Source organism: Aquarana catesbeiana, linkage group LG02, assembly GCF_042186555.1.
Source record: "Aquarana catesbeiana isolate 2022-GZ linkage group LG02, ASM4218655v1, whole genome shotgun sequence".
NCBI classification, from domain to species: Eukaryota; Metazoa; Chordata; class Amphibia; order Anura; family Ranidae; genus Aquarana; species Aquarana catesbeiana.
The window spans coordinates 382376906-382399649 of NC_133325.1; the positions used below are offsets into that span (position 1 = coordinate 382376906).

Below are 22744 nucleotides of genomic sequence, written 5' to 3' on the forward strand. Positions count from 1 at the left end.
AAACCTGGTAGGTTAAGTGCACCTCTTTGGACTGTCTGGGTCCGCAACAGAGTCGTCGGTCTTTTGCCTTGCATTGGCTCTTGGAGCAGAAGTTATGGGCTCATTATTGTGAGACAATTAAATGGTAGCAGTTTCAAAACCAAATAGGCACATGAGGTCCATCTTAAGATCTCCAGCCGCTGAGCATCCTTCTGTTTCAGATACGCTAAATCTGTTCAGTGATGACCTCTCTGCAAGAGGTAGATTTCAGGGTCCATAATCATTTGTAAATGCACGTCTTCATGTGGCGGTTTGTTTTCAGGCTCATCAAAGATTTCTGTGATTGCAGTGGAAAGTCGCTTTTTTTGTGAATCTTCCCTTTGGGTTGGCCACAGCTCCGGAGGGTTCACAGTGCTGGGCTTGCTGAAGACACCTCAATACTCATTACAACAATAATCTTTGCTCAGGAAGCAGTCAATTCCAGGGGTTCCTTTGTTATATTTCTGCAGGAGGAAGCTGTGTTTAGGTCAAAGCACGTTCCCTACATACAGTCCTACTCCAGGTCTTGGTAGAGGATCATTCTCTCTGTCTGGAACGTGAAGATCCAAGCATTGGGTTGCCGGAGGGCTCTGTTCCCAGGGTGTTGCAGTGCAAACAAAATTTATTTATATTCTACCTTTTCAGGAATTCGGAAGATAATAACCATTGATGCCATTCTCTCCAGTTGATTTGAGGGTGGCTACAGTTCAGTGGACTTGGTCTCCACTGGAGAGAATATTGTCCATAAATATCTTGGAAATTTTGGCCAGTAAGCCTTGCTCTGGATTATAGGAAAATCCAGTTGTAGGTTCAATCCGAAAATGCCTCTGCAGGCATATATATCAACCACCGGGGGGGAACCAGAGGCCATGCGACTCAGGAAGGTGAACCACATTCTGTCTGGGACAGTACAAGTGCTGTGTCTATCGCCAATACATATTCCAAGTATAGAATAGTGGCAGGGGGAACTCTGCAGGTGAATCTAATAGATTCCAAGTTCTACAACAAGTTGGGACAGGTGTGTCCGGGACGTGAGTCCCACTGCCAATAGGGGTAGATGTACTGGTAACACCATAGGGACCAGTTCTCCCTTATTTGACGCTTTTCCTCTGTTTCGGCTTCTGCCACATCTTTTGTGAAGAATCCGGGAGGTGGTAACTGATATTAGCGTTGACTGAATTAGCCCAGGAGGCCTTGGTACACTGACATAGCGAGTCTTGCGGGGGTTGCTCCTTAGACACTCCCAGTCCAGCAGGACCTAATGGTCTTGAGTCCTGTATCTCAGCACTGTTGAGCCCCTGGAAGCCAGCTTTGGGAACCTAAATTACAGGACTTGTAAATATTAGTTTGCATGGGGTGAAGCCAGGAAGTGGCACCGGCAGAAATATGTGAGTGGGAGATTTTCTTTTTTCTTTCTCCAATCGGTAGGGGAAAGATTGGCCTTAAGTACCGTTAGGGTCAGAGTTCGTACCTATCTGTTTTTTTCCAAAGGCTGTTGTTTCTCACTCCTTGATTCATACAGCGTGTAACTTGGACAGTCCCGCCTGTTGGGCCATTCTTGTGTCCTTGGGACTTGAATTTGATCTAGACTGTCCTTGCAGAGGCCACTTTTTGAACCAATTGGAAGATTCTGTCAGTCCTTTTATCTCGGAAGGTGGCTTCTTTGGTTGCTATCACTTCACTAATTGGAGTGTCAAGAGTTGGCAACTCTTTCATATAAGGAGCTGTTCTTGGTCTCACATCATAAGGTGATGTTGCGTCCTCATCCATTTTTATTGCCTGAAGTGGTTTCTAGTTTTCACTTGAATCAGGACCGTGTTTTGCCTTTTATTTTTTTCCTAATCCACAGTTAGCAGGAGAGAGCGCTACATACTCTAGGGGTAGTTCAGGCGCTTAGGATCTACTTGAGATGTTGGCACAGGTCAGGAATCCTGGTTTGTACTGCCAAATGAGCCCAGGAAGGGCAGGCGGCATCCAGGTCGAATATTTAGCAGTGGTTCTGCCAGTTTATCATTGATGCCTATGGTTTAACCACTTCCCAACTGGCGCACGCTGATGTACGTCGGCAGAATGGCACAGCTGGGCAAATGGGCATACCTGTAAGTCCCATTTGAATTCCCCGCCGTGCCATTGTGTGCGCGCCGGCCGGGAGCTCCGTGAGTCGGGTCGCGGGTCCCGCAGACTCGATCGCCGCGGGGACACCCGTGATCGCCTCACGGAGAGGACAAACGGGGAGATGCTGATGTAAACAGCATCTCCCCGTTCTGCCTAGTGACACTCTCAGAGATCTCTGCTCCCTGTCATCGGGAGCAGAGATCATTGATGTGCCACAGCTAGCCCATCCCCCCTACAATTAGAAATCACTCCCTATTACTGATTTAACCCCTCCCCGCCCCCTAGTGGTTAACCCCTTCACTGCCAGTGTCATTTACCCAGGAATCAGTGCATTTTTTTAGCTGTATAAATGACAGTGGTCCCAAATATGTGTCAAAAATGTCCGATGTGTCCGCCATAATGTCGCAGTCATAAAAATCGCTGATCGCCACCATTACTAGTAAAAAAAAAAAAATATTAATAAAAATGCCATAAAACTATCCCCTATTTTGTAAACGCTATAACTTTTGTGCAAACCAATAATCGCTTGTTGCGATTTTTTTTTTTTTTACCAAAACTATGTAGAAGAATATGTATCTGCCTAAACTGAGGAAAAAGTGTTTTTTTTCATTATTTTCTGGGGATATTATAGCAAAAAGTAAAAAATAATGCATTTTTTTTCAAAATTGTCACTATTTTTTTTGTTTATAGCGCAAAAAATAAAAACCGCAGAGGTGCAAATACCACCAAAAGAAAGCTCTGTTTGTGGGAAAAAAAGGACGTCAATTTTGTTTGGGTGCATCGTCGAATGACCGCGCAATTGTCAGTTAAAGCGACGCAGTGCCGAATCACAAAAAGTACTCTGGTCAGGAAGGGGGTAAATTCTTCCGGGGCTGAAGCGGTTAATGCCAAAATCCCAATTTTTTTTTTTTCTGGGGAGAGCTTCTCTACCAGGTGTGTGGGAGTATCTTGGGCCATCCGTCATTAGGTGGCAGTGGCCCAGGTGTGCAAGACCACTATTTGGTCTTTGGTTTATTACAACCCAATTGAGCATCTCTGGAGAGACCTAAAAATGGCTGTCCACCAACATTTACCATCCAACCTGACAGAACTGGAGAGGATCTGCAAGGAGGAATGGCAGGGGATCCCCAAATCCAGGTGTGAAAAACTTGTTGCATCTTTCCCAAAAAGACTCATGGCTGTATTAGATCAAAAGGGTGCTTCTACTAAATACTGAGCAAAGGGTCTGAATACTTAGGAACATGTGATATTTCAGTTTTTCTTTTTTAATAAATCTGCAAAAATGTCAACAATTCTGTGTTTTTCTGTCAATATGGGGTGCTGTGTGTACATTAATGAGGAAAAAAATGAACTTAAATGATTTTAGCAAATGGCTGCAATATAACAAAGAGTGAAAAATTTAAGGGGGTCTGAATACTTTCCGTCCCCACTGTACAGTATCTCACAAAAATGAGTACACCCCTCACATTTTTGTAAATATTTTATTATAACTTTTCATGTGACAACACTGAAGAAATGACACTTTGCTACAATGTAAAGTAGTGAGTGTGCAGCTTGTATAACAGTGTAAATTTGCAGTCCCCCTTAAAAAAACTCAACACACAGCCATTAATGTCTAAACTGCTGGCAACAAAAGTGAGTACACACCTAAATGCAAATGTCCAAATTGGGCCTAAAGTGGCAATGTTTTGCGTGGTCTTAACCCTCTTGGGCATGGAGTTCATCCGAGCATCACAGGTTGCCACTGGAGTCCACTTCCACTCCTCCATGATGATATCACAGAGCTGGTGGATGTTAGAGACCTTGCACTCCTCCACCTTCCATTTGAAGATGTCCCACAGATGCTCAATAGGGTTTAGACCTGAAGAAATGCTTGGCCAGTCCATCACCTTTACCCTCAGCTTCTTTCGCAAGACAGTGGTCGTCTTGGAGGTGTGTTTGGGGTCGCTATCATGTTGGAATACTGGCCTGTGGCCCAGTCTCCAAAGGGAGGGGGATCATGCTCTGCTTCAGTATGTCACAGTACATGTTAGCATTCATGGTTACCTCAATGAACTGTAGCTCCCCAGTGCCCATAGCACTCATGCAGCCCCAGACCATGACACTCCCACCACCATGCTTGACTGTAGAGACACACTTGTCTTTGTACTCCTCATCTGGTTGCCACCACGCACGCTTGACACCATCTGAACCAAATAAGTTATCTTGGTCTCATCAGACCACAGGACATGGTTCCAGTAATCCATGTCCTTAGTCTGCTTGTCTTCAGCAAACTGTTTGCGGGCTTTCTTGTGCATCATCTTTAGAAAAGGCTTCCTTCTGGGACGACAGCCATGCAGACCAATTTGATGCGGCGTATGGTCTGAGCACTGGCAGGCCAACCCACCCCTTCAACCTCTGCAGCAATGCTGGCAGCCCTCATATGTCTATTTCCCAAAGACAACCTCTAGATATGAGGCTGAGCACGTGCACTGAACTTCTTTGGTCGACCATGGCGAGGCCTGTTCTGAGCGGAACCTGCCCTGCTAAACCGCTGTATGGTCTTGGCCACTATGCTGCAGCTCAGTTTCAGGGTCTTGTCAATCTTCTTATAGCCTAGGCCATCTTTATGTAGAGCAACAATTCTTTTTTTCAGATCCTCAGAGTTCTTTGCGATGAGGTGCCATGTTGAACTTCCAGTTACCAGTGTGAGAGAGTGATAACACCAAATTTAACAGGCCTGCTCCCCATTCACACCTGAGACCTAACACAAACGAGTCACATGATACCGGGGAGGGAAAATGGCTAATTGGGCCCAATTTGAACATTTTCACTTAGGGGTGTACTCACTTTTGTTGCCAGCGGTTTAGTCATTAATGGCAGTGTGTTGAGTTATTTTGAGGGGACAGCAAATTTACACTGTTATACAAGCTGTACACTCACGACTTTACATTGTAGCAAAGTGTCATTTCTTCAGCGTTGTCCCATGTAAAGATATAATAAAACATTTACAAAAATGTGAGGGATGTACTCACTTTTGTGAGCTACTGTATACTTGCTATAACCTTGAATCTCTGATTCAGATCCACCAGTAGAAACATAGTGAACGTAGTGACAGTAAGTGTTGCTGCATGCAAGTACAACAGAAGGCATCAACCTAAACATTAAGGCACTAAGACCTTCAGTCCATAATAGGCAGGAACAGAGGATCGGTATCCAGGCAGTGGATGGGGTAGCTAGAATGCTGATCTCCTCGCATAAAAGCAGATGGGTATGCCAGCTATCTTTGCAGGGAGAAAACAAACCTCAAGGAGCAAAGCCCTTCAGAGTGGGGGTTGTGTGAGTTTGAGTTTACTTTAACTCTATAGCCATTTGATGCAGACAAATGAAAGGGGAGCAAAAGTAGCCCATATGAAAACCTGCTAGAGAAGAGATTCCTCTAGTGGTGATGAAGCTAGTCATCTGTACAGTAAGAGAAAAACATTAAGGAGCAAAGCCCTTTAAGGTAGGAGGCTTGTGCATACACTTCAACTCCAGGGACATTTGGTACAGGTAAATGAAGGGGTAGCAGAAGTAGTCCAGATGGGATACTGTCATAGAACTACAATAGGGTGAGGAGACAGTTTAGATAGATATATCATGGAATGTGTGAGCATTGAAGAAAGTGTGTGCTTTCGACCATCAAAGCCGGTCGTAACTGCCATGATCCCTCATGGGAAGACACTTGGGAACGTTGCTGGGTCCTCTGTGGTCTAGGCGGGGGGATTCTCCAGGATCCCAAGGAGCCCGGGCGGCTTGCCGGCCGCGAGAGACAAAGCAGCCGATTCTGGGTGGGCACAAGATCAGATTCCATGAATGTGAAGAGAGCCTGCAGGTCCTCAGGCGTGCAGAGAGTGAACAACCTCTGGTCCCTGTGGAATGTGGCAGAAAGAGGAAAGCCCCATCTGTAAGTAATGCCCAGCTGTGACAGGCTAGATCCAAGACCGAGCAAAGCAGCGCTCTGAACTGTAGTGTAGCCCTGGATAGATCTGGGAGAATCCGAATGGGTGACCCATAAAAGTCAATGTCTCCAGCTTCCCATGCCTTGCGCAGAATAGTCTCCTTGTGGGTACAGTGATGCAGCCTACAAACCATGTCTTGTGGTCAGTTGGGGTCGTTAGAGCGGGGGCCCAAGGCCCTGTGAATCCGGTCGAATTCCAAGTGCGCCGGGAGGGAGTCGCACAAGATGTTGCAGAAGATGGCAGCCGCTGTTTCTGAGAGATAGTCCATTCCAGTTGCCTCTGATAGGCCCCAGGGCCTTAAAATATTACTCCGGCTCTGGACCTCCATATCTTCCATGTGCAGTTGTGAGCCGGTCCGATGGGGCCTGCATGTCCTTTTTTACTTTCTGCAGTTCCAGGCGGTAAGTCTCCTCCAATCGGTCGATGAGGGCTTTAATGTCAGTTTTAGTTGGTAGGGCTTGTAACAGGTTCCTCAGTTCATCATCCGTTTGTAGTGTTAGAGGCTGGTGAGAGAAGTCCGGTGGACCCAAGCAGGAAGCTGCTGGAGCATCCGAGTAGGCCTCCAACTCTGAGGAAACAGCAGGCGAGACAGGAGGATCCGAGGCTTCATGTAGTAGGCCATGTGGCTCCGCTATCTTGGGATCGGGGGAGGCCGTCTGGGAACTCGGGACGAACCGCTGGACTTCACCCCCAGATTTTGCAGCCTGGGTTGCCTGCAAGTTGCTCTTCGCTTTCTGCCTCTTTGCTGAGAGCATAACGCAAACAATTGATCAGAATAAGCTGGGGTAGATGGGAGACGGTCAGGAGCTCAGCAGACACACATCTCTACTCGGCCATGTCCAGACCACGCCCCAAGAAATTTACTATTAATTAGCTACACTTTCTTATGATACAAACTGTGCATATTGTATTTTGAATTGGGTGCATTTATTGCACAACTATGTAAAACTGGCACAATTTTGAACTACCTGAATTTGGTGCACAAGGCCCTGTCAGAACCAAAAGTGTTGCAAATGCCTCACTAATTTGGCACAATACATCAACAAGATTAACACCAGAAAAGTGGCACAGCAGCTTTACTGAATTCCTCCCAATATCTATGCAAAGTGTAATTTGTTCCTGTGTGTAAATGCAAGTATCCTAAACCAACTAAACAGTAAAAAATACAAGCAATAGTAATCAGGGATAAATGCAAAAATATCCAAAGTTTATTGAAACACACAGTACATAATAATAAGTCATATTTGCATGACACCCTCATCCTAAAAATCCCACTATGTAGTTAAAATTATGACAACAATGTCAACACCCATAGGAAATTGCCACGAAGCCCAAAATATCTGGAAACACTAAAACACATAGTCAAAAAATGCAACAAAATGATAAACAAATGCAAGTATGATCATAGAGCAACAAGCTCAAATATCTATGCATGGAGCCATGTGAGGACAATATAGCCTAAATCATAGGGTGTCAAACAGTAGTACTTGTATCCCAGGGGGATAACTCTGCAGACATGACCAAATGCCAGGCCTTTCTGACAGACAAGGGTCAACAGCTTTTATGGGGTTTTTTTGTTGCATTAAAGTTGAACTCCAAAGAAAAAATGACTTCCTGGGTTAATTGATAATTTTTCCTAGAGGATGGGGAATAAGGTGATATACAAGGTTGGGCGCAGCTCTCTGACATCCCGTACACAGCAGGACCAACCATCCTGCATTGTAAGTGTGGCTGCTGAGGCCCCTCCACAACCCAGGATGCCAGACAGCTGAGGAGAGCACCGGCTGATAGGTGCAAGGCGTAATGTAACTATATTACCCTATTCCTCATTTCTTAGGCAAAATGAACAGTTGACCCTTGCAGTGTGGTAGGGGACCTTTTTTATTTATTTAAATTCCCGGCATTCAGCTTATCAGTGTTAAATTTTCTAATCTTTGTAGAATAGATAGATAGATAGATAGATAGATAGATAGATAGATAGATAGATAGATAGATAGATAGATAGATAGATATTTTATTTTTTTTTAATCTTTATTTATAGGCATATAGAAAATATAGCAGTGAGTCAATAAGAACAAGACTGCATCATAGTTCTGGTAACATAGAAAATGACTAGTCACAAAATCATTTTGCCCTGGCAAAGTGAGATGTCCCGTATAACCCAGGAGCATACTACAACAACAATCGCTACATATTCGTATAGAGGTATTGCAAAGAGATGACAATGAAGGCTCAAATAAGGGCCTATTACCAGAGCCTACTGAAGTCAAAGAAAACGAAAGAAACCTAGAGCAGGGCCAGGTAAAAGAGCAAGGGAGAAATGTAAAAAAAAAAAAGCAAGGGAACAAAGGAGGAAAAAACAAAGTCCCTCCTACCTCCTAGGTACTTCAGCACAGCAAATAATACATTTAAAACATTTCAAATTCAATACTAGTGAAGTATCATGAGAGTCTACGTTAGAAAATAGTGTGCATATCCGTATTCATATTCAAGAAACTTACACCATCAGCTGCTTGTATTTGTCAGAGGTGATAAAATCAATCCACAATATGCAAATCAAGTAAAACTGAGAGAATTTATCTTCACATTGATGCCTCCTTTCCTCTGCTGATTGGATTTCCTGTACCCTAAAAGCTGGTACACACTATTTTGTTTTTTCTTTTTTCTTTCAACCCAGCGGGCTGAACAAAAAAAAAACTGAGGCACTCGGGAGGAACTGATGTATTAACTATGCAATGTTAGTACAGCAACCACCCCCGCTGAGCTTTTGTGTTCTCACAGGGGGACGGCCATTGGCTGAGAGCACTGATCGGATGCTGACAAGCAGTCCTTTTTCGATCAGCTCTTTCAACAGAAGCCTGCTGATGCCGCCCCAACATTTTCCCTGTGAGTACTAGGCTTTAGGAGCCAATCTCTTACCATGGGGACACTGAGATAAAAGATACATTGACATGATAACTGAGTTTGCATTTTATATTGGTTGTATTAGGTTTCCCACCAGCTAAATTGTGTCACTTGTTTTTTACTCTAGGAATCTCGGTGAGTTAATTGACCGGTTTGCTGGGGATTTCAAGGCCCAAGGTCCACCAAAATCTACATCAGAGGATGCTGGAGCTGTGTTACCAAGCTGTGCAGATTTGTTTGTGTACTATAAAAAGTGTATGGTGCAGTGTTCCCAGCTTAGCACAGGGGAGCCAATGATTGCCCTTTCCACTATATTCCAGAAGTACCTGCGGGAATATGCCCTGAAAATTCTTTCTGGTAATCTCCCCAAGTAAGTGTCTAATTTTACTATTCTTAATTCAGTGTAGTATTCTCTGTTTGGTTCGAAGAACAAAAACCTGCAAAGATTTGAGGTTTAATAAGCAACTGGCAGTTTTACCTACAAATATGACCATTTTCTTGTAACACCAGCCTGTATTGGTCGAGTACAGTTAGGCAATATTGTTTGTTCTTGCACTAGCTCCAACAAAAAAACAAAAAAAAAATGTAAGTACTAAAAAAACAATGCCCTCCCTTTTTTTTCTGCCTATCAGTCAGTGTAAAGATATATTACTGGTAATTTCACTGTCAGTGGAAAAAATATTTCTTTACATTGATGGAAATAAATCAGCAAAGTAAAGCATATTTTATTATTTGCCTGGGGTCATCTTTCATATAGCTTTTGGCATATAGTATTTCATAGGTTGCATTCAATTAAATTTCAGATGGCTGGTTTTAATAAACCTTCTAGTTTGTTCATCTGAACCATTTTGATCCTCCAGTGCTTGTGATGAGATGATCATGCTCGGTTATAGGTAAAGAAATGGACCATTCATTGGACTTGAATCATTACAGTAAATACTTTAATAAAAAGTCTGAAATAGCCTACACATTTTTTCCTTAGAGGACACTAAAGGTTGGACTCCTAATAGATGTAAATGGTCTTACCAGGAATCCATGTTTGTAACCATAGGAGCTGCTGCTGCAATGGTTAACTGATAGTCATTTAAAAATTGAACAAGTAAGACTTGTAAGAATGTAAATCTCTTCGGAGATCTGAACAAAGACATGCCCTGCTTTTTTCGGAATAGCTTGCTAGACTGAAGCTTGTCTACAAAAATGCATTTATTTCCGAGGGAAATATATTTCCTTACTTTTTGAAATGACACAGGGAGCCTTACTTTTGGGTTATACCACCCTGTACAGGAGTAATGGTTACTGGCAAAAAAAATAAATATATGTGGGCCAACCCAACATAATCCTTTCCTACTATCAGTGTGCCTGTGTTTTTTGCTAGCGTCCTAGGCAGATGGATGTCTTTTATTCAGTGTTAAGGATTATGGAATAGTACAACAGTGATGCGATGTATTCTTCTATGTACCTACTTGATAAAGGTTTCTTAAAAAGTGTATATAAGGGAACACAAGGGTTAAAAAAGTAATGGAATAAACATTACATCAAATTGGTCTGCATGGCTGTCCCAAAAGGAAGCCTCTTCTAAAGATGCACAAGAAAGCCTGCAAACAGTTTGCTGAAGACAAGCAGACTAAGGACATGGATTATTGGAACCATGTCCTGTGGTCTGATGAGACCAAAATAAACTTATTTGGTTCAGATAGTGTCAAGTCTGTGTGGCAGCAACCAGGTCTGGAGTACAAAGACAAGTGTGACTTGCCCTACAGTCAAGCATGGTGGTGGGAGTGTCATGGTCTGGGGCTGCATGAGTGCTGCCGGCACTGGGGAGCTACAGTTCACTGAGGGAACCATGAATGCCAACATGTACTGTGACATACTGAAGTAGAGCATTATCCCCTCCCTTTGAAGACTGGGCCGCAGGGCAGTATTCCAACATAACGACCCCAAACACACCTCCAAGAGGACCACTGCCTTGCTAAAATAGCCAAGGGTTAAGGTGATGGACTGGCCAAACGTGTCCAGACCTAAACCCTATTGAGCATCTCTGGGGCATCCTCAAATGAAAGGTGGAGGAGTGCAAGGTCTCTAACATCCACCAGCTCCATGATGTTGTCATGGAGGAGTGGAAGAGGACTCCAGTGGCAACCTGTGAAGCTCTGTTGAACTCCATGCCCAAGAGGGTTAAGGCAGTGCTGGCAAATAATGGTGACCACACAAAATATTGACACTTTTGTTTTTGGGCCCAATTTGGACATTTTCATTTAGGGGTGTACTCACTTTTGTTGCCAGGGATTTAGACATTATTGGCTGTTATTTTGAGGGGACAGCAAATTTACACTGTTATACAAGCTGTACACTCACTACTTTACATTGTAGCAAAGTGTAATTTCTTCAGTGTTGTCACATGAAAAGATAGAATAAAATATTTACAAAAATGTGAGGGGTGTACTCACTTTTGTGAGACACTGTGTGTGTGTGTGTGTGTGTGTGTGTGTGTGTGTGTGTGTGTGTATGTAAATATAGATATAGATATAGATAGATATATATAGATATATATATATATATATATATATATATATATATAATATATAAAATATATTTGCTTTTGTACTACTACGTCTGAGGCTCCAAGAAGTTTTCTGTCTTTGTGTGTGACTTACTATTTTTAAAATGATTTAATTATTAAAGATAGCATTTTGTTTTATTTTCAGTTCTGCTCTAGCTATAATTTTTTGACTGGAGCTATCCAGCATGGTCATTCTCAGCTCTGATTTTACAGTCCCATGCCTGGAACCTACTGGACTGAACATTGCACAGCTGGCCTGGAAGTGACCTTCAGGCACTAGGGTTCCACATGGGTCCTTCAGGGTGCTCTTTGACCTGCAAACAGCCCCTAGTTTTTCTGTTGGTTTCCTTTTTTTTTGGGGGGGGGGGCATGATAGTGATTGTTGGCTGTGTTGCCTACTCCTCAGTTGAACTGCTTCTGGACATCTTGAAGGTAAAGACTTCCTGTGTCCCTCAAGGGACAAGCAACAAGAGAGTATTTTTGTACTCAATGTAAAGATCATTTCAGAACACAAGCCTTAAAGCAGAACTTTAGTCTGCCTCCCAGGTGGCTCTGCCCCCCTTGGGCACCACCATTTTCGGGTGGAAGAGCCTGTCAATATATCTTGGCACATGCAAGAGAATTTCCCTGCATGTGCAAAGACAGAGAAGGTACTGGCGTTCCCTGGTACAGTCCTTGTGCGTGTATGGAAAACCCTGCGTGTGTGCGCAGGAGTTAGGGAGAGGCATGGAAGTGCTGCTTTGCAGCACAAATAAAGTACTTTGTAAAAAAAGAAACATGTCTATTTCTATGAGAAATAGGAGGTAGGGCAGCACAAAATGACAGTTAAGGTCAAGGTCTGCTGCTTTATTGGGATCAAAAAAAATTTGTACACACATTCTTAGATAATTCTCAGTACATTTAAATTTTGTTCAAAAGTAGTTTAAAATACATTTTGCATTTAACATTTTTTTTTAAAATAAAAGGACTTTCCTGATGAACACCACATTGTTAGAAATTTGATGCTCCTCCATAATTTTCTTGTTACCTTGGTCAAAAATAAACATCGATTGGACCCCACTACTGATTAGAAAAATGACAGCGCTTTCTTCCAACGAAAAATGTGAAACACAATTCTGCTAGTGTTTATTCATTCACCTTTAGGAAATCCTAGACCTGTAAGAGAAAAGGTCCTTTGGTTTACTATAGAGGTCTCAAGAAGCCACCTGGAATATTTTCAAAAACTAGATTACTGAACTTTTCTGTTCCTTTGTGGTCCTACACTGCTGTACTCCTTTTTGAATACAGCACACAACAATAGCAATTGTAGATATGGCAAATTAAACCACACAACATTGCTGGCAACATGTTGATCAACAGCAAAAGGGTACAGTGTGAGATGGAAGCAAGGGTTCACTTTTGGTGAAAGATGGGGAGAACTACCTTATTTACATTAAAACCTGTCATCTTGCCTATCCAGGTTGGTGCCTGCTTAAACAATCACTGCAACAGTCGGTTGATTTCAGACTTGGAACGTCTACATGGAAGGGTCTGAGAGTGGAAACTACGCAGTAGATTAGCAGCGGTGTGAGAATTTCTTGACTAGCAAAGGCTTAGCTGCGTGCCACTTTATTAATGTCTCATTGCTCAGCTGGCTTGTAAATTCCCCACATGTGTACAGCCCAGTAAGGAAGTCATCTTTTCAGCTGGGTTTCCTACAAATGAATTGCTGTTTTCATGTGCACCCATGGTGTCTGTTGCTAAATGTAGTAGTAGTAGCCCTGCAGCCCAATAAATCTTTATTCCTGTCAGGGAGGAGGAGGGAATGTAAGGATTATTATGCAGCTTGGAAAGGTGTATATTTCTTTTCTGCCTGCAACAAGACACCATTGGATTCCATTCTGCTGAGAAAGTCCTGAAACTAATTTTCCTTCTTGCACACTGAGAAAGGCATACCTGGGCTATGCTTTCTTTAGTCTTTTAATAACGGCAGCTGCTTCCAAAACAAATATGTGCTGGACACAAAGAAGGAAAGATACTCTTTCTTCTCTAAAAATAAGGTTCACTTGTTTACAAGTTTGAGGAAATGAATAGATGGGATCGCTTTCCTAAAATGTAAACTATCTTCCAAACAGGTTTCATGGTGTCCTGGCATAAAATGACATCCACTGACCTAATTTTACTTGCTAAAAGTTTTTTTTTTTACTGTTTAATTTCCCATCTATGGCTTGTGCTTTATACACTATGTTTATAATTCTGACAATCCTACAAAGTCACTCCATTTCATAGATTAACAGATTTGAACTCACATTTTTTACTATTTTTCTCCTGCAGCTTCTTGCTCTGAAAGCTCCTTGTGAGTTGGGAATTTCCCTATGCATGTGTGAGACTGTCAGGGAGATCTCAGAGCTGGACAAAGCTGCTGTGTGCACTCCTGGGACCTGTAGGTTGATAGACAAATGCAAGGCATTTTTTTACATTTGTCTATCTTAAACTACAGGTCTACATTTTTTTTTATCTATGTAGTCTCGGAGTTTCGTAGGGCAATATATTCTTATTATTCTTTGCATCATTTGGGACAAATATACATAGAGACTGCTAAAGCCCATTCTAAAGCTGGCAACAGACAATTCAATTTTCTTTCCTGCAACCATGGGGGGGGGGGGGGGGGGGGTGGGCACAGAGAGCAGTCCCTTCCAGGAGAACACAGTGATTATTGCTACAGCCACTGGCAATACGCTCATGTAAAAATTTGACGTGCTGGTTGTACCCAAGTCAATGGTTCAATCAGCCTGCCCATCTGTAGTCGGCTTTAGTCAGGATCAAAAATTGAAGCCACCCACAAATCTATCCAATGTGAATCCAAAGGTGGCTCAGAAAAGTATACCAGAGTTCCAGATGGGTGTGTCAATACCCTAATCCAAGCAAAAACAAGCCATGTATTGCATGGAGTACGTGCAAAAGTACTCAAAGGGTGAGAGCTAATTAGGCCTCACTCCCCTAATGTCTGCCCACTATGGCTCCAGTGTTGGTTGTTGTCTGCTGGTATAGGAACTTAGACAGGGGATGACATCCGGGAACCCTTCACATGACCATGCTCCAGCTTAGTGATTGTCCTCTCAGGTTTATACTCATCATACTTGCAAGTAATGCTGACTCTCGGGCTTTAATACTTTATTTCTCACTGACCTGGTACAAGTATGCGCATCTTAACTTTTCTCCTTTTGGCTATGTACTTTTTTTTATCAGATTGTCAGTGTTTTACTGTAATTTATATTTAATGATGGGCAAATGGCACATACCCATTTCTTTCAAAGAGCAGTGGCATGTATTAAGATTGCTGAAAGTTTATATCCTACTGGTTGATCTGCTATATTGAACTTTGCTTCTTGATCTTACCTTATAAAATATAGCTATAAAATGGCACAAAAAAATGTGTACATTATATTACCATACAGCGATGATAGGGTTCCAAGTATTAAAAGAGAAGTATGGGTTTGTGGTTTTTTCCTCCATCATACTTACCTAGGTGGATGCAGCAAGTGATCAACATCACCAATGGCTTGGTTCTCACAGCTCCCCGAGCAGAGGGCTGCTTCCTCCTCGCTCACTGAAACGCTGAGCTGTGGAGGGGCAGGGAGCGGCCATCTCAGGCTCTCAGCGGCTCGCTGAGAGCCTGAGAGGGGTGTCAGTCCAGGCACCTGGCCGATCCTGACTCCATGGTCGGGATGATGCGGTGCCTGGACTGAAATTGGTGATGTCAGCAGAGAGCATACTTAAGTCCGTTCTCTGCTGATAACAGGTCACAGGAGTGCAAAACGGATTGCACTTCTGTGATCAGTAGGAGAAGCCCAGCCAAACAAGCTCAGAATGGAATTCTTCTTTAAGTTATCTTTATCCTAATATGAAATTGTCTGATTGATGTCGAAGGTATGTAGAAAATTGGGATTGAAGTCATGCTTTAAAATATGAGTACACATTTTATGAAATCACACTTGTTTTGTAGCTTGTTGTGCTTCTACTACACCCTGCCACCTCACCTGCACCTGATCCAGTGAGATAGAAACAACCATGCTTTAGAGCCAATTGGGATCTTCTGAGCCGGGTCGGTGGATACATTCACTCTTATTCATTGCATTGGGAGAGCTTGTACCTTGCATCTTTCCATCCAGATATTGCTATAAAGCATAAATCCATCTCAGACCTTTAAATGAGTAATCAGGTGCCTACTTGTGATGCCACCAGTCAGATTCAGTTCTGCCTTCAAAGTCTGCATGTGATTGGTGGTGGTGGATGTTACAGAGCACATGGAGGAAGTGCCCTCCTGACCCTGTGAGGAGGTCTGTGTGTGCCTTGGCTTCAGTGGATTACCAAAAACTCTGATTAGGATACATTAAGTGAACATTCTGCAGTGTGCTGGAATGCATTACTAGTACACTGTTTCGTTTCACCTTTTGCCTATATTTTTCTTGTATAACACTGTTTTTTGGGTTTTTTTTTGTTTTTTTACAGTTTTTAAGTACTGTTTATGATTTATATATGTTGTATTATTCTATTTTTGTTCGTTTGTTCAGAACAAGTAGCAGCAGCACAGGCCTTACTATCACCAGTCTTCTGAAGGAAAAAGAGGGCTCTGAAGTTGCCAAATTCACCACCGAAGAGCTGTGCCTGATATGCAGTATACTAAGTACAGCAGAGTACTGCCTGGCTACAACACAGCAAGTGAGTGGCAGACTTTAATTGACTTCTTATCAAGCTGGTCTAGCCTTTCACCTTCTTGAGATCATTTCTTTCATTTTGTATTGCTCTCAAAGGGAGGGATCGCTTTGTAAAATGTTTCTTCCTACATATACTGTTTATTTGTAAGAAAGTATATATTTTTAATCCGCTAAATTAAAAATTATACATATATTTTGTATTTACCACTTGCAGCAGGTGGAAAAATCTAAACTAGAACAGCAGACTTCTCCAGGCTTCTGGTAAAGGATAATTTCGCACAAAATTGATATTCCAGTGTTTGGTAGATACTTGATGAATGTCATTTGAAAGTAAATTGATTTAGTTTGCTTTTATCATTTGATTTTTGAATGAATTAAATATAATTTTTCATCCTGCTCTTATACATTTCTTGTCACAGCGGTTAGAACGATTGTCGCTGACCCCACAACTATTAGAGAATTGAACAAATGTTCTACTTGTGTATGGCCAGCTTTAAGATCACAAAAAATTACACATTTTTGTGTAGGTAAAAGTGTAAAGATAAATGATAATGATACATTCAATTTTGTATTTATTGAAGCTTTTTGTCTGCTTTACCCATCCTTACTAATTTACTAATCTCATTGCTCACAGTTCTTCCAAGTTTACTGGCAATACTGGGCTTTCTTTACTAGAAAGCCCAGCATGGTTTGTAAACTAGGTGTTGTGGATGTACCACTTTTTATTGTTTATATGTATAATGGCGATTTCATATAAAGCTCTATAGAAGATTATAAAATGTGATATAAAATATCAGTTTGTTTGTTTATTTACATATTATTTGGTTTAAAACCATCATACTTTCCTTTTTTGATAGCTGGAAGAGAAGCTAAAAGAAAAAGTAGATGTGACACTGACAGAAAGGATAAACCTGACAGCAGAGATGGATACTTTCAGCACGTAAGTTTGCACAGATTCTCTCTTTGTTAGATATATTTTACTGAGGCTTCCAAAATATTGGAAATCACTTTGTGATGAGCAGTGTGTGGGCAGCATGGTGGCTAAGTGGTTAGTACCTCCACCCAACAGCACTAGGGTCATCAATTTGAATCCCAACCACGGCACTACCTACCTGGAGTGTTAGTTATATTTTACTGAGGCTGCCAAAATATTGGAAATCACTTTCCTGCATGGTTTTTCTCCAGGTACTACAGTTTCCACCCACACTCAAAGGACATGCTGGTAGGTTAATTGGCTCTAGTATTTGTATGAATGTGAGTTAGGTACCTTAGATTGTAAGCTCCTTGAGGGCAGGGATTGATGCGAATGTACAATATATATGTAAAGCGCTGCATACATTGATGGTGCTATATAAGTTCTTGTAATAAATACATGTGACCACCAATGATTCATTTTATAGTTGTGCTACACAATACACACATTTGCATGCGTTTTCCTGGTCAACAAAGGGATGGCACACGGCAGTCCAATACTGCCTATATGCAGTATGTACATAAAAATGGTTGCCTCAGTGTACATACTGTACTGTTTTACAAACTATACACATAAACTTTTTGGAATTCGAAAGACTCCTTAATAGAAAGTAGCAATTTGTACCACTAAGATAATATAACACAGTATTCAGAAAAGAGCAGCGTGGCATGTGCAGAGCACTGTAGCACAGTATGCACAGTAGGGCTGAAACAACTAATCGATCATGAAAATAGTTGTCAACTATTTTCATAATCGATTAATCGGTCAGCCGATTAGTTGGCCTGCATACAGAATGCATTATTTGTTTACATACCCGCAAATATAGTGCAGCACACATACAGCTCAGTACACCGCCCATACATGTTGGTAAGTGCCTGAGAACTTGTGAATGTGTGAGGAGCAATGCCTCATGGGATATGTAGTCCTGGGCAGGAAGTGAGTGGTTCTAAGGCCCCTTTCACACTGGGGCGGGAGGTGCGTCGCCAGTAAAGCGCCGCTATTATTATTTTTAGAGCAATAGCGCCTGCAATCCGCCCCAGTGTGAAAGGAATCTAAAGGCAGAAGTTTTTTTTTACCTTGCTATAGGGGCACTCTATACTATACTTTGCAGCTTCCTATTGGGGCACTCTGAAGGCAGGAGGAGCCAGAAGCGTCAGTGGGGGTCCCTAGAAGAGGAGAATCAGGGCTGTTCTGTGCAAAACCATTACACAGAGCAGGTAAGTATAACATGTTTGTTGTTTTAAAAAAATAAAATAATCACTTTAAAGATTCTGTACAGGGAAGATCAGCATCTGAACCCAGAGGAGGTGGAGGCTGATAGACTGGAGGTGATCTAAGGCATTACTATTACGTTTAAACTTTTACCAGTATTGTGCATTCTATTTAAAATGATTCTATCCATGAAAAAAGTCTCAGTTTTTAGTACTACTTTAATATAAAAGATTTATATCTCCCTTATATCCTTTATGAAGATTCATGTCTGACTCCTATTTAAAATGCCCATATATCCTACTTCTGGGTGTATTTATTATTATATATATATATAAGTAATATATAATATTACTTTCACTGTTTCACAGTATAAATGAACACCTTATAGTAGCGATTATCTGCTCTTTTTGTACTATAAAGAACTCATTTGAGGTTTTTTAACCCCATGATGACAGGCGATACAAAAAAAGCATGCCGCTGCTACTAAACGTCTTAGGTCTGGTTCACACCTATGCGTTTTTAGTGCTTTTTGCAGAAACGCACCACAGTTCATTTAACATGTTTTCCTATGGGACATGTTCATATCTATGCTTTTTTTCAGCCGCTGCGTATTTGGAAAATCTCTGGGACTTTTTCAACGCAAAATGGTGCTTTTTTTTGCTTGTTTGGTTTAATAGACTTTAATGGAGAAGCTGCAGAAAAGCATGATTTACAGTTTTTAATCAGCCCAACAAACTGGCCAAAAAAAAGCATAAAAAGCGCAAATCGCAGCAAAATCGCACACAGCAAAAAGCACTGCAGAAACGGATCAAAAGCAAACTGCATAGGTGTGAACCGAGCCTTATGCTTGGTCATACACGTATCGATTTTCGGATGGGAATATTCATTACGAAAAATCTTTGTACATTCGCTGAATGAAAGAATGTCGTTTGAAAATTTCACTTGTTTTTAACATTTACTTTTAAAACAAATGTAATTTCTGAACGAAAACAGTATACATTGTCTGAAAATTTCTTTGACCAAGAAGTTTTCTATTCTGCTCCTTTGAATTTTTCCATCACTGTGGTCAAAAATGAATGTCAATTTGACCCCACTAACGATTGGAAAATTGAACGAATGTTCTTTAGAATGAAATTTTTTTTAAGAAAGACATTGTTTTTGTATGCCCAGCATAAATGACAGCAAGCGCAGGTAGCTTTTATCACCTGCCTCTGACAAGGGGATCTGTTATACTTTTTATACAGTTCTCTCTAAAAAAAAAAAAATAGGCAAAACAGTTTTGTTTTTTTTTAATTTTTCTTTAAATAATAAATTTTATCTCTGAGTTTGATGAAATTTACCAGATTCAACCTCTAATAGTATATACAGTATATCTCTTCTGTCTGTTATTCTCAGAGTGGATTAGAGATTTTGCTCCCTAACCATATAGTTGGTTATTTATATTTACCACTGCATAGAGATATTTAAGAATAAATTGCCCTTTTTTTTCCCTTGTCAAAAGAAGTTTATTGAGTATACAATGTTTTAAAGATACATAAAGTAAGTTTACAAGGATCTATAAAGTAAGCTCATTGTTTTACAGTAGGGTTTATATAGGTAAATATCATGAAATTTCAAATATTAAACATTGGGTTCAAGTAAACCTAAATTAAAGATATATATAATTTCCTTAGTTACTTTTGTAGGTATTTAAATGATTTATACCTACTATACATATTGTTTACAGGTAGAGTGTATATAGGTCAAATAAATTCTGATAATGAGCTTTAATCGTAAGGTGGAGAAAAGGAAAGAGAAAGAAGAAAAAGGGTTGAAAGGTAGAGGTATGGTCCACAAGGTTGTCCCGCTCGTCAGTTTATTATTCTTTTTAGTTCTCTTTGAAGCCTTAGAATGGGTGTCTCTGTAAGTCATTTAATCTGTTACCATGGCAACAGGACAGAGTCATTGAAGTTTGACAGGAACTGTTGTTTTATCCAAGGATGCCAAAGTTTTTCAAATTTTGGAATTTGATTTTGATCGATGGCTACCATCTTAGCATGGGACATTGTATTATTCATTCTGTGAATTGTTTCTGCTAGTACCAATGTAGGAGATTTCCATGCCTTGGCCACTGTTTGTTTTGCAGCCGTTATTAGTTGGATCATTAGTTTGAATTGAGAGAGTGTTAACCATTCCGGTTTTAGATTAAGTAAAGTTAAATATGGATCTGGTTGTATTATTTTTTTAAATATTTTAGATGCAATCACGAAGACTTCCTTCCAGAAGGTTTGGATTACTGGGCACGTCCACCATATGTGTAAATATGTGCCTATTTCTGGGCATCCTCGAAAACAAAGAGCTGAGGTATTAGGTGAATATTTTGCCACTCTAGCGGGTACAAGGTACCAGCGAGTTAGGACTTTATAATTTGTCTCCAGTGCTAAGATGTTGGGTGAAGATGACTTAGATGTGAGCCATATGTTAGACCAGTCCGTGTCTTCTAAAGTTCGTCCCAGGTCCTCCTCCCACCTCTGAACGTAAGAGGGTCTATTAAGATTTTCTACTCCATATAATTGATTATAAAGTGATGAAATTGTACCTTTAGCAAATGGATCTTTTGTACAGATTGATTCAAAAATGGATAATTGGGATAATGGTGTATCCCCCTTTAGGAATGGTGTATAGAAATTTTTGATTTGGAGATATCTAAATATCTCAGAGTTTGGTAGATCATATTTTTCTCTAAGCGATGGGAATGAAAGGAATGATTTAGATGCTATGAAGTCATTTAGTGTCTGAATGCCTGATGTTGTCCAAGCTTTAAAAGAATTTGGGTAGATCCATGCCGGATAAAAGGCCGGATTTCTGATAAAAGAAAGGAGAGGATTGTGTGGAGATTGTAACTGATATTTGGTTTTTAGTTTATCCCAGAGAGATAAGAAGTGTTTAGTTATGGGATTATGAATTTTAAAGCGGTCTTTAGGATCAAGCCATAATAAATTTGATATTAATAGAGGGTCATTTTCTGAAGCCTCTATAAATACCCATAATGGGATTTCCTGTTTTGCATGGTATTTGGACAGACTGGTCAAATGTGCTGCTCTGTAGTAGTTAGTAAAATTAGGGTATCCCAGGCCTCCTTTATTTTTGGGAAGATGTAGTGTGTGTATAGGTATACGTGGTTTAGAAGAGCCCCATATAAACGAAGTTGCTCTTTTTTGTACTATTCTCAAAAAATAGGAAGGAATTGGAATAGGGAGGACTCTGAATAGATAAAGCAATTTGGGTAGAATAGTCATTTTGATTGCATTAATCTTCCCCATCCAGGATAAAGGAAGTTGCGACCATTGTTTTATTAGATTTGTGATCTGTCTTAATACAGGAGGATAATTGGTTGAGAATAAGTCAGAATGAGATGCTGTTAAATGAATTCCAAGATATGGGATTGATTTTTCTGCCCATGTGAATGGGAGTGCAGCCCTAGCCGGGATCAATTCCATGTTTGTGAGTGAAATATTAAGCACTAGGCATTTCTTAGGATTAATCATAAGGCCGGATAGGGCTGCAAATCCATCAAGAGCTGGTATTAAGTTAGGACCAGAGACCTGTGGTGATGATAGAAAAAGTAATATATCGTCTGCAAATATACATAATTTGTGTGTAATACCTCCTACTTCAATGCCAGTTATAGTTTGGTTTGTTCTGATGTATTGGGCCATGGGTTCGAGTATAAGGGCAAATAATAAGGGAGATAATGGGCAACCCTGTCGGGTACCTCTTTCGATATTAAAGGCTTCAGATTTGTATCCAGCATATTTTATATAGGCTTTGGGTTTATTATATAATGCTTTGATCCATGTTAAAAAGTGGGGTCCAAAACCCCATTTTTGTAATGAATATTGCATATATTGCCAGGATAATGTGTCAAATGCCCTCTTAATATCGAGAGATAGAAAACATAAAGGGATTTTCGGTTTTTTAGCAATATGTGCCAATAACACTGCCCTGCGTATATTATCGCCTGCCTGTCTATTTGGCATGAAGCCTACTTGATCTCTATGTATTAACTTTCCTATAATGCTATTGAGGCGTTTTGCTATTATTTTTGCTAATAATTTAATATCGAGGTTTAACAGAGAGATAGGCCGATAATTCACACAGGAAGTATCATCAGAAAGGGGTTTTGGGATCATACAAACAATTGCCATTAGTGTTTCTTGCCGAAAAGAATGTCCATCTAGAAGTTTGTTAAAAGTTTTAGTGAGAATGGGAGAGAGTATTTCTGAGAATGTTTTATAGTATAAAG

The 22744-nt window shown here is 40.8% G+C and overlaps 1 protein-coding gene and 1 long non-coding RNA gene across 2 annotated transcripts in view; one reads left to right on the plus strand and one right to left on the minus strand.

Moving 5' to 3' along the window:
* Positions 1-22744, plus strand: part of VPS53 (VPS53 subunit of GARP complex) — a 270995-nt gene that overhangs the window by 151938 nt on the left and 96313 nt on the right. The window contains exons 14-16 of the mRNA XM_073615146.1: positions 9145-9387; positions 16131-16278; positions 17132-17214. Of these exons, the coding sequence (XP_073471247.1) occupies positions 9145-9387; positions 16131-16278; positions 17132-17214 (474 nt within the window). The remainder of the gene's footprint in view (positions 1-9144; positions 9388-16130; positions 16279-17131; positions 17215-22744) is intronic.
* Positions 12306-22744, minus strand: part of LOC141128082 (uncharacterized) — a 178950-nt gene continuing 168511 nt past the window's right edge. Inside the window, exon 3 of the long non-coding RNA XR_012241639.1 lies at positions 12306-12732. This is a non-coding gene — a long non-coding RNA (uncharacterized lncRNA). The remainder of the gene's footprint in view (positions 12733-22744) is intronic.